Here is a 12,675-nt window from a genome sequence, read left to right on the forward strand (position 1 = left end):
CCCTTTGAGATGAAAGCACAGTAAATCTGCCGTGCTGGGGCCAGATGACAGCAGGCAGGGCTCTTGCTTGCTTTGCACATGACTGACCTGAGTTCAATCCCCAACCTTGCCTATGAGCCCTGTCAGGAATGATTATAGTACATAGAGCCAGGATTTAGTCTTGGGCACCACAAGGTGTCTAAAATCCAAAACATAAAATAAAATTTGCTCTGTTGTCTTTCTAAATAACAATAACTGGCCAGAAGTGGCTCAATCCCAAGAATGATAACATTTACTCTGTACTGCTTTTCAATTCTTAGAAACTGGTACTTCATCTTCAGACACCTCTCTCCTATTTTCCAGACACCTCACCTCCAGATACCTCACCTCACCTCCAGACGCCCCACCTCATCTCCAAATATTTCATTTCACCCTCAGACACCTCACTTCACTCTCCAGAAGACTGTGCAGCATTGCTCTGAAAAGAAGCCTCCTTGGCCAGCGCTACTTCTCCCAGTGTGTGTCTGGCTTTAATTCTTGCACGGAATGGAGGCAACCAAGGGCAGTGTTTATTGATTTGGTTCTTTGCTGGTGAGGGGGATGAGGAGGGATAGTGGGGAGAAGAAAAACAGTGCAAAAGAATAATCAAAAGTGTAAGCTTGTTTAATATTCCTCTACTATCACCAGAGTGCCAGAGTCCTCCAAGGATGACAGTAGGAATAACCGAGACCCCAAACCCCACATTATCTAGGGTGGGTGGGACTCTGGGGTCATAGAGGGGGATCAGGGGCTGGTGGTTGAGCAACAAGCAAATCAGAGCCCAATGAAACCTGCCAGGGTTTTGACTTTCCATAACTGGAGGGGCCATGAGGGCAGTGAACCATCTGGAATCCCAGCACCCTCCCATCTCATGTTGGGCCAGGTCCTCATCTACAAAGCCCATCTCAGGAAACAGTGCTCAGCTACTCCATGGGCACACAGCCATGCCAACACCTTCTAGGGCCCCAGATCCAGAACTTAATTCCCTTGTGGCCTTAGACACAGCATCAGGGCACCTCTGAGCCAGGGTGAAGAGGATCTTAAAGTGTGTGTGTGTGTGTGTGTGTGTGTGTGTGTGTGTGTGTGTGTGTGTGTGTGTGTGTGTAGGGGGTGCTTTCTGTTATGACATTGATGTGGAAGCAATGATTGGAGTAATGCAGGCTGATGGGTGCTGCTTTAAGATTAAATAAGAGCTATATAAAGGCTTGTCAGGATGAATTCTAATGTGCCACAAGACACTTTGCATACTTTTAAATATGCAAACTATCTCTCAGCACCCTAGAATTCATTCTGACAAGCCTTTATATAGCTCTTATTGAAACTCCGACTTTATTTTTAGAGAACAGGTATACACGGAGGCACGGAATGGAGGCAACCAAGGGCAGTGTTTATTGATTTGGTTCTTTGCTGGGGAGGGGGATGAGGAGGGACAGTGGGGAGAAGAAAAACAGTGCAAAAGAATAATCAAAAGTGTAAGCTTGTTTAATATTCCTCTACTATCATCCTGAAAGGTATAATAATTTGAGTTACACATCTGAACTGATTGGAGTTACAGAATCATATCTCCTTTTGCATTTAACAATATATACAATATAAAATAAATAAATTCACACAAATGATATCTGTGGCAGCACACGGTATGGTACACATCACAAAAATATACAGTTGATTGCTTTACAGATGTGAAACCCACCTACAGCTATAGACATGTTTTTATTATTATTAGTATTATTATTTTTTTTACTACTGGCTATAATGCAACTCCTGGATTATTATAAGCAGTTTAAACTTTTTTTTGTCCTTTTACGATCTTTGCACATAAGACTGCCATAAAATGTTTTTCCTAGGCAGGTAAACAGAGACGCTTAAATAATTAAAATACAATCACCAACACCCATTTTCTCTTCTATAAGAAAAATAGCAGTTTTAAATTTTTTATATCTTTTATGTTATCATTTAAATGCAAAATAGTGGAATAAATACAACAATCTGATCTGATTGAAACACAAGTGTAACCACAGGGAGTCACACCATCATATTGCTTTAAATAAGAACAAACCTCAAAGAAGCAAAATGAACCATTAAAAAAAAAATCACATGGCTAAAACATACACCTTGGCAACTTTCCAAAACTTCACATTAAGTAAATGGTCTTGCTTGAAAGGTGAAAAAAACTTACCTCCCTCGAGGTGTGAGATGAGCATTTTACCCTATAGCCCGTGCAGTTCTTTTTTTAGCTCTGAGTTTTGGTTGTTTGTGTTTCCTAGTTGGGAGATGTTTGTCTTTTGGAACGCTGAGAGTCACTGACATGGAAAAAGAAAAAGCATACTTCCTTCTCTTCCCATCTATCTCCATCTCTTGGTTTCAGTGGGTTGGTTCTTATTTCTGAAGCCCAAGTACTTGAATGTGATACAGTGAAAGCAATGCCTACTTTGGAGAGACATTCTCTAGGTATAGTGCGGTTGATCAGTAGCAACTTAAACCCTGCAGAAACTTTCTGGAAAAGAATCTTTTTGGTTTTTTTATTATTATTATTATTATTTTGTTTGTTTTAAACACCTACATATATAAATAATCTTAAGAGAATCAGCACCTTTTATTTTTTCCCAGGAGTTGTCTTTTTTTTTCTGTTGTTCTTTTTAAAGGGCTGTGCCAATTTCTGAACCCCTATCACAGCTATAAATTTCAAGTTATTGACCATCTGAATGAATTGCTAATGATGATTTATCTAGAATCACACTACAATCACTTCTCTACTGAGAAACCACAATCACGACATACTCCCATATAGTCCCATATAGCTAATGATAGATACACAGTATTCCTAGCGCCAGGCCGATGAAGCACCAGCCCAAGGTATTTTGTTTAAAAGCACACGAAGTAGCAGTAGTTTTGGAAACGTGTCCCGCACCAAAAAGTATTGCAACAACACAGAGAGAGTTCATAACAACATCTGAGAGATCCGTTGAGTGAAAGCCATATATACAGCATTTAAAAATTAGACTTATCTATATTCTTGAAATATTCAAAGTTTTATGTCTAAGCTATACATTGGTATTCTATATTAAACCATTAGAGAAAGTATTCCTTGTTTTGAAAATATTATTATGATATTTCGATGTGTATCTGTTCATACGAGTACTTGTTTGGAGTTTTTGATCTCTTAATCATTAGTAGGAAGAACCTTATTACTGGTAAAGAATAGAATATACTACTGTAGTCTCCTGAGGAATTGTACATCCAATATTGTCTCTAATTCTACCCTGTGTCTAAAAGCACACACCACAAGAATCCAAACACCACAAGAACAAGACAACAATCTTTGAATGCAACATAAAATTCAGAAAAGCACAGCAAACATGGAACATTGAAAAGCTGAACTACATTTCTTTTGCTTGTTAGGATTACAATTTTAATTACATCTGTGTACATAGAATAAGACCATTCACATAGTACAGAGGGCAGCTACTAACACTGGTCCATTGGTATAGCATTGGATGGAGGTTACTGTTTATTGGTTATTCAGCGACTGTCAATTTCGGGGGGTATTTAATTGATTTCTTCCTTAGATTACACCTAGGGACAGTCTGGAACTGACTGACTTTCTCGCTGTGATCACACTGGTGGAAAAGCACACTTATTGGCTGAGCGATTGGTTAAAACTGCGGATAAATTTCAACAAACATTCCTACATGAATCAACTCAGAGATTAGGTTTGAGAATTTGGTCAGGCATCTGCTGTCTTGGATGAGACATATTTATTTATTTACTTATTTTGCTTTTGCCCCAAATTCTGGCTTTTGCCTTATTGCCCTAAAAAAACAAAAATTTGTAGAAGTGGCTCACAGCTCTTTTGGGGACAAGAACTGTCATTCCGCTCACAGGTGGGATCTTGTTCCTCACCACCTTGATGGCCCTGGAAGAGGGGGTTTTCCTCCTGGTGTCTCGGTGGCTCTGGCTTCCTCGTTGTAGGGCTTATGTGGGCGACCTCTATGAGTCAGGGCACATATGAGCTGACCATCATGTGTCATGAACATTTAGGTACACTGGAGCGCATGAAAATGGATGTCTAGGACCAGACCGGCACACAACATAGATTGCATCCGAGATGATATACACCTTCCCTCCAACTATTGCTTGAGTAAGTTAAATTCCCATTGTTAATAAATGGCTGAAAAGTGGTAAAGCTGGTACAAAAAAATCTCCATTTGTAAGAAGAAGAAACCAAACCTGGGTTGTTCATTTTAAAAATTTCTTCCTTCAGGATTCATGTGTCCTTTCAGAGTTATTTGTTCATCAGTGTTCAAAGCCGGCGCGCAAAAAAAATCGCAGTATTCTTATTTCTCTTTAGTATTGCATGAATGAATAAAGCTTAAAACTATTCCCTGAAAAAGTTACATCATAGTTAAACTAACCAATACCTGGAAGACTTGAGAAAACAATTAAGGAATCAAATGGCTGTAACTGATCTAGATGGAAAAGCAATGATGAGTAGCAGCCCGGGCGACTTTGCTTGAGTTAGATAATTAGAGACTGGCCCCATGAAATCTAATACTGCACTGTCAATTTGCTTCAATTGCACTGTCCTTTTAGGACCACGGTCCTCTCTCTTTGATTCCTTTATTCACTGGGGACATTCTGGTTCACAAGAAGTTCACTGGCATCCATAGTATGGATTCCTCATCCTTTGGCAGGGCTGGCTTCCATCTCTGTCCAAGGAGAGATCTCTTTGAAGAGTTCTGCAGCAGAGGGAGGAAGGAAAGAGGCAGGGAGCATGGAGGAAGGAAAGAAGGAAGGAAAACTTTTCTTACATTGGCAATTGAGAAGAAAGGAAGCAGGCAAAGGAAAGGAAGCAGGCAGGGAGGAAGAGAAATAGGAAATAAGCCAATAGGAAAAGAAGATATTGGTGAGGAAGTAATGAGGCTGAGGAGGGAGGAGTTGGGCAGGGAGCAATAGAAAGAGATGCGAGCAGGCAGAGGCGTGGAGGAGACAGGGGACAAAGAAACTCCGCAGGAACAGAGTGTGATGGGGCCACCGCTTCCTACTCTTGCTGCTAAAGATCAGGGCAGTCTGTGGATTTCGGATGTTGGTAACTAAACTCTACGTGTCTTCCTCATCCCGCTCGGGGATGGATTTTCTTCCCCTTTTTGCGGGCGTGCAGGATCGGAGGGCCCAGGAGGCTTTTAGTCAGACCTTGGCCTCCAACATTTCCAAAAAAAGTTTGTGCATGGGGACCTTGCCTTCCAGTTTGATGTTGTAGAAGTGCTGCACTGCCTTGGTGGACGTCTGCCTCAGCAGAGGCAGGGTCATTAACATCTTGCCAGCTCTGCGTGGGTCTTCCATGTGCTGACCAGCCTCGTAGTCTTGCAGGGCCTCGTGTAAGACGTCCTGGAGCTTCTGAACAGCTTCCACATCTTCTATGTGCATAGAATCTGTGCCACGAAGCAAAAGGGGGGGAAATTACGTTAATAATGATCTGCAGCTGCCTATCATGTGGCCCCACAGTTACATCAGAAACTTGGACTTTTCTTCTGAGCTGATCTGCTCAAAGATGTTTTCCTGTCCGAATTTTCTACATAGAAAGGCATTCTCAATAAGGCCTAAGGCTCTGAATTTAATTTAATTTTTGGTTTTGGGGTCACATATGGCAGTGCTCAGAGGTTACTCTTAGCTCTGCACTCAGAAGTATTCCTGGAAGGCTTGAGTTTTCAAACAGAATGAGGGGATTAAACCGGGGTCCACTGCATGCAAGGCAAATGCCCTTCCCACTGTGCTAGCATTCTGGCCCTGAGTCAGAATTTTAAGTGTGTGTGTGTGTGTGTGTGTGTGTGTGTGTGTGTGTGTGTGTGTGTGTGTGTGCATGGTTGGTGGTAGCCAGTGCTTTTTTAAGAGCTTGTTATGAATTTTTTGTTTGTTTTGGGTCACACTCACCAGCATTCAGGTTACTCCTGGCTCTATGCTCAGGAATCACTCCTGGCAGCCTTGAGGGACCATATTGGGTGCCAGAGATCAAAACCAGGTAAGTAAGGCAAACGTCCTCCCCACTATGCTGTTGCTCTGACTTTCTAGAGAAGACATTCTTTAGTAGCTTGAAGCCTTGTCTGTGTTGTTGTAGGGCCACACCCATAGGTGCATAGGGCTTATACCTGGTTCTGGACTCAGGGATCACTCCTAGCATTGCTTGGTAGACCACATGAGTTGCCATGGACAGAGCCAAGTCATCCAAATTCCAGGCCAGTGCTCTAGCTAGTGTATTATCACTTCCGACCCCAGCCTGTAGCTTTGGCTCCTTTATTAAGTATCTCAGATAGTTATTGATTCATTCATTATTGATTTATTTTATCCTTAGAAAAGAATAACAAATAACATGATTCATATAAGTGCTACAGATATCAAGTTGTCTAAAATTCTGGTCACTCACACCTTCCCCAAAGCTTCCTTTTTCCCCTAAAGGGAAGACTATGCAACAAATAAACTTGAGTGCTCACGGGTTTTTGCTGCCAATGACATGTTTGTAATGATTTTGATATTTAAATTTCACCTGCTTTTCACTTATCATAACATATGAGCTAGGGTTGTTGGCAGTGGTCATTTCTATAGGTAGAAGGCATGGTTACTTCATGAGTCATAGCAAAATTAGCAAAGGCTGTATTTGCAGCCAGTAGTATTTGAGCTTTGGGCATGACAAGTTCAGGGAATCTGTTTCCTAGATTCATTGAGTTCTTATGATCTATGTAAATCTAAATTCTCTGTTAAAGCCTAAAACAACCACTGGTTTATGTCAATAAAGAAAGCCAAGATTTTAAGAACTCATGTCAATATAGTGACTTTAGCAATTAATTTATTGACTATACCAAAATTTCAATAAATATAATTTTTAATTTCAGAGTAGGAGGACTTGGGGCCATGCTGGCAAAGTCTTTGTGTTCAGAAATGAACCATGGAAATGCTCAGTGTATCCCATGAAGTTGGCTATGTAAGGCAAGAGCCTTAGCTCCTGTCTTATCTCTCTGACCCTTGCCAGTCATTACCACGTCCTTACATAGTCTGCCTCAATGGAATAAAGCAAAGGAAGTCTTTGGACGAATTCACCATATTTGTGAAGGTGAATTTTGTCCCAAAGTGACTCAAGTAAAAATACAATTCATTCAAGTCAGGAAAGGGTTAATAAAGCTGGCCTAATTAGTCTTGGGAGAAATATGAGATGGGGAAAAAAGTTACAGCTCTAGCTCTAAAACAGACACTTAATTATATACAAGTTTGAATCATTTAGCACGTTTTATTGATTTTGATGACAGTTTATCTGTTAATTACACATAATGGAGTCTTGGGGGGATTCTTCATGTTTAATAATTCGTTCCCCGAGAATGCCGAGCTTTAAGATATATGTAGTTGGTCTAATATTTCATGGAATTCAAATATTAGATGCAGGACCAAAAAAAAGCAAAAGTAATTTAAAACTTAACTAGTTAAGCACATGAATTCAAAAACAATATGCCAGTGACCAGAGAAAGAGTACAGCAGGTAGGACACTTGCCTTGCATGTGGCTGACCCAGGCTTGCTCTCCATACCCCAAATTTTCTTTCATGTCCCACCAGGAATGATCCCTGAATACCACTAAACAAAAACTAAAAAATAATTATGCCAAAGTCAAGATCAATGGTAGCTATAGACTACAACAGATTTAAAGAACTTCTTTCATTTATATCTTTTTGTCTTTATCTGGTTTTTTTTGTCTTTTTTCTATTTCCAGGCTCCCAAGAGATGCCCTTCCTGGTCATTCTGGGTCAACCAGAATCAGTTTAATTCAAGGTCCTGTGGATGTAAGGATCAGAAATGAGACCAGAGATGCTGGGATCCTTCCAGCCATTACACTGAAACCAGATCCATGATCCTAGATTTTTACTACCTGGGCCCCTTTGAATCACTTCACCCCATCATTAGTGAATTAAACACCTCATTCCAGTTTATATTTACATATTACATTAACCACCTAAGGACAGTAAGTAGGTGGCTAATGACACATTTCTCTCAGTGAGTTCTAAATCCTCGAATACATTTACTCACACCTTGACTCTTGCCTTGTGGAGTCAAAGAAAGAAATGCTTCCCCATGGGATATCCTAATCATGTCCTCCTCCTCCCAACTCTAGACCCCCAGTCACTCAAGGTTGGGGAGTGAGAGAGTGAGTAATCATCTAGGGTGGAAGGAAGCCTTCAACCAGAAGGAAGAGGTGGTGCTGAAAGGCTGTAAAATGTTAAACATGAAACCATTTCAGCAACAGTAGGTCCTGGAAACCACAGTCAAACATTGATTTTATATAAAAACAAAAACAAAAATATTTTGTAGAAATATTTTGTAGAAAGACTGTTGGAAGGTCCATGAGTGTGTGGAGCATTTTGGTGGAGAGTAGATACCAGGGAAGGGAATGGGTTAGCCACATGGTAAGCCTGAATGCCAATCATGAACAACTGTCATTTCACATGAGTATATCACATCTAAATTTAAAAATAGAAAATAATGCCTTTCCCCCTGCTTTCCAACCTGACTTCAATATCCATCTTGAACCTGAGAGCCTGGCTCAGATCTTGAATGAGCCTTAGAATGAGCTTCCAGACACCTGTATTCTGTCCAGTCAGGTCTTGCCTTCTACCCTGCCCTGGCCTAGCAGAAGCAATATTCTAGCCATGACAGATGAGAGAGGAGGGGGGGGGGGCTCTGCTCACAAACAGCAATTAAGACTTCCAACTCTTCTTTCAAGGCTGTGATTTAGCTTTCAAGATTTAAAAAATGATTTAATCAAATTACTATGATAATTGAACTTCCCATTTACAGAAAAAGATTCTAACTCATTCTAGCTGTCCCCATTCTCCGATCTGCTAATACTTTAAATGCAAACTCACTAAATCGGCACTATTTAATGAGACCATGATTCAGCTGGCAGACTGCTGAGGAAAAGATTAATCTCCATTAGGGATCCTAGTTCAAGTTCTGGCTCTGTGACTTTAATGTCTGTTTAGTACTTTCTGCTAAATGTGTACATTTATGCCAACTGTCCTAGAACTGGCAGCAATGCACATAATTATTTCGTTTGGGAGGCTGGGCCTGGTTTCTTTGGAACTTTATGTGTTCAAGGCAATTGTTTCAGCATCGATGCTAATGGGAACCAGCTAGACTTAATAATAGGCATCATAGGTTTATGAACTAACCAGACAGATGAGGATGAACATTAAAGATGCTGGGTGGGTAGTTAACAATCAAGATATCCGGGCTCAAGCCCAAACCTATTAAATTAGAAGATTGGGGTGGTCACCAAATAAAAGATAAGAGAGAACATCACTTGAAATAAGTATCCCAACCACTGAATGAAGAGAAACAGGATAAACTGATTAATCACGCATTGGTAACTCTATTTGATTAGTGGTTTTAAGTGAACAAACAGCAACTCAGAACAGAAAATAGACATAATCCAACATTGCATGTCCCAGAAGAGCAGCACACTACTGGTAGGTCCCACAGCACTTGGGACCCACATGACTCTGGGTGAGTTATCAATTTGCATAATTTGCATAATGTGCACAGAGCCTAGTTGCACAATGCATAGTTCGGCATGGGACCTGCAAAGCTCAGAGTGTGGAGAAGCTCAGGTCAACGACCTGGACCTCGTCTCATCAATAGTATTACTACAGGACAATGAAAGAATCACTCCAGTTGGGCTTGGGGGATCATATGAACCCAGATCTGCCATGGGTAAGGCAAACATCCTACCTGCTGTACTCTCTTTTTTGGCTCCATCCACCTTTATATTTTTGTACATACAAAAACATTGAACTAAGTAATTTGAGGGTGCCAGTCGACATAAAAAGCCCACTTCCTAAATAATCTTTCTTAAAGTAAATGAAAAAAAAATTCAAAAGGTAATGGCAGATTTGAGCAACCCAAAGAAAACTAGTCTGGGAGATGGAAAGTTTGGATGTCTTGCGTAACATTAAATAAGACAGTATTCATTACAATTTCATTGAGGTAAAAGTGATAAATACTCATTTGCTGCAAAAGATATACTCAGAGTCACTTCTTAGTAAAAGCTATTATGCAGTAAAGCATTTGTCTCCTCGTTGTTGTTCCTTTCCTAGCTCCACTTACATTACTGTCATTTCAAGAAGTCCCCAAGGCAGAAAAAGGATTCATAAAATTGTAAACTGTGTAAGCTAAAGTCTTCTGCAACGGTCCCTTGGAAGTCATGGCACATGCTTCATTGTGGGAAAGAAACAACTACTTGAGAGATACAAACGAAGACTCGAACCCCCTGATCTTCAGTAGCCCCAGTAGTCCTGACCCCAGTCAGTCAGTTCACTTCCCTGAAACATGAGAGGCTATTTATTCAACAATCCACCTGGCCAACACACTATGGGACTCAAATGTGATTCCTCAGGCCAGCCTACCTAAAAGAGGATTTCTACACAAAGAGTCTAAGCAAAAAAAAAAAAAATTGTGATTGAAAAAAGAAGAATATGTGCACACACACACACACACACACACACACACACACGCGCGCGCACACACGCACACATCTCCACAGTATTAGGCAACACAACAAAAACTGATCAACATTTCATTGTAATTTTTTGAATGTTCTAAACATATGAAAAAGACTTGCACTTTTATACTCATTGTTTAGATCTATAAAGATAGTACTATTTTTTTATATTACAAATAAATACACATGCCCTCAAATATATGAGCAATCTAGTTTATAGATTTAACTCATCTATAAAGTTTAGGTCTGTTGGATGAGATTGGACATGACTTCATACATATGTCTGAATTTCACAAAGCATACAGTAGTTAAACTTGCATTATTGAAGGAGGTGACATTTGGGAAATAGGAAAAAAAATTATTTTTAGGTATAATGTGCATGTGTATTGTATATATACACACATATATATTTGATTCGTAGTGTTATGTCTTGTTGAACTTGTTAGGAAAAACATATCTATATCACCCACTCTGAAAGGGCGTAATAAAAATTGAGAAAGATGAAGTCTAGCCTATGTGGGTTCACATAATCTCACACAGGAGGGCCCCCCATTCCAGGTCCCATGGAGATAATAAACTCTCCCTCATTTCTGGGGACATATGATATGTCCTCAAAAACAAGAATGCCTAGGGGTAGCAAAAATGGCTCAGGATTCACATTTCAAGACCTAAATATCATTTAAAACTGTATCTTTAAAGATGCTTTTACTCCAGAAATACTGGGTAAATTAAGTAAAGAAAAAGACTATTTGAAGCAGAGAGGTTGTGAAGGTGTGCTGGGACCTGAAGTAGATGCAGGACCAGGCATAACAGGGCATGTATTGACAACCAGAGGGTGGAGGGATTGTGCAAAAATGAATTACTGAAATAAAGAATCATTTTTAAGTCTTCACTGCTTAATCTTCTGCTACATAAAAATGACTATATTACCTGGGCACCGATGTTTGTAGTTCCAAACAAACTCTGGTATATAAGAATCAATAGAACCAATCTGGGAATAGAATTGGATGATATGACCTTATCCAAAATACTTGGAATAATATTTTACTATTATAGGTGAGATTTGATATGACTTCATTTATATGCCTCATTTTCACAAAGAAAACAGAAGTTAAACTCTGTATTCTTGTGTATTCTACTTTCCAATAGAGGCAAAATTAAAAAAAAAATAGATCAACTGTTAGAATTCTCAAAATCAAAAGAATTTTAGATATCAGTCTAATGGTTTTTCTGAGGAAACTACTAGTTATAACAATAACAATAACAATAACAATAATAATAATAATAATAATAATGATGATGATGTATATTTTCCTGTTTGAATCTTAGGGGTAATTAAAGACATGTTTTTGCTTATAGTAAATTTAAACAAAGTAAAATGTGTAAAGTCTGTAAGTTGTAAATGAGTGTAAACTTCTTATCTTTAAAAATAACTAGCACAATTATTTAAATATCTGAAGGTGAGAATCACAGTGATAGTTCATAATATGTGAAGTGTTTAAGCCAAACATCCGAAAACAGAAAATATCCAGTACAATAACCATTCCTGAATTCACATATGATGAACTTACCACTCCAGAGACCATGACAGCTATTACCAAAAAGCTGCTTCTCAAGTATCAGCACAACATTTATAATTATTAAACAGAGACAGATCTTTAAAAGAAGCTGGAATTTAGATGAATGAGACAATAGTTGTTAATAACTACAATCACAGAGTGAGAGTTAAGATGCCTTTGGAAATAATACTAACATAGAAGCATATTTTTAATGCAGAAGTCACTGGTGTTCCTCTGAAATATCTAAATACTGAAACAAAATCTATAAGTGCTTTAAGGGAAGGATTAGCATATGGTCATGTGCTTTCCAAATGCCAAAACTTGGTTGCATTGATGTGCTTATAAGTGTTTGAATAAATCTATACTTGGTTTAAACAAAACTGAATCACACGTTTGTTATTCTGCTCTAAAAATAAAAAAATAGAATAAAACATAATAAAAATAAAATAAATAGAATCAAACTGACAGTAGCCAAAGAAACTGAATAAGAAGTGTGTTGGCTAACATGGGAGACTGGTATAAGAAGGCTGATGGGTAATAGAATGGACTTATTTACATAA

At 39.1% G+C, this 12,675-nt stretch overlaps 1 protein-coding gene and 1 long non-coding RNA gene across 9 annotated transcripts in view; both read right to left on the bottom strand.

Moving 5' to 3' along the window:
* LOC126003365 (uncharacterized) overlaps positions 1 to 12,675 on the bottom strand; it is a 1,166,220-nt gene that overhangs the window by 206,278 nt on the left and 947,267 nt on the right. The window lies entirely within an intron of this gene.
* ESRRG (estrogen related receptor gamma) overlaps positions 1,485 to 12,675 on the bottom strand; it is a 530,543-nt gene continuing 519,352 nt past the window's right edge. For all 8 annotated transcript variants that reach the window (XM_049769525.1, XM_049769526.1, XM_049769523.1 and 5 more), the window contains one exon: positions 1,485 to 5,450. In XM_049769525.1, the coding sequence (XP_049625482.1) occupies positions 5,206 to 5,450 (245 nt within the window). In that variant the 3' untranslated portion in view covers positions 1,485 to 5,205. The remainder of the gene's footprint in view (positions 5,451 to 12,675) is intronic.

This window comes from Suncus etruscus, chromosome 3 (genome assembly GCF_024139225.1).
Source record: "Suncus etruscus isolate mSunEtr1 chromosome 3, mSunEtr1.pri.cur, whole genome shotgun sequence".
Lineage (NCBI taxonomy): Eukaryota > Metazoa > Chordata > Mammalia > Eulipotyphla > Soricidae > Suncus > Suncus etruscus.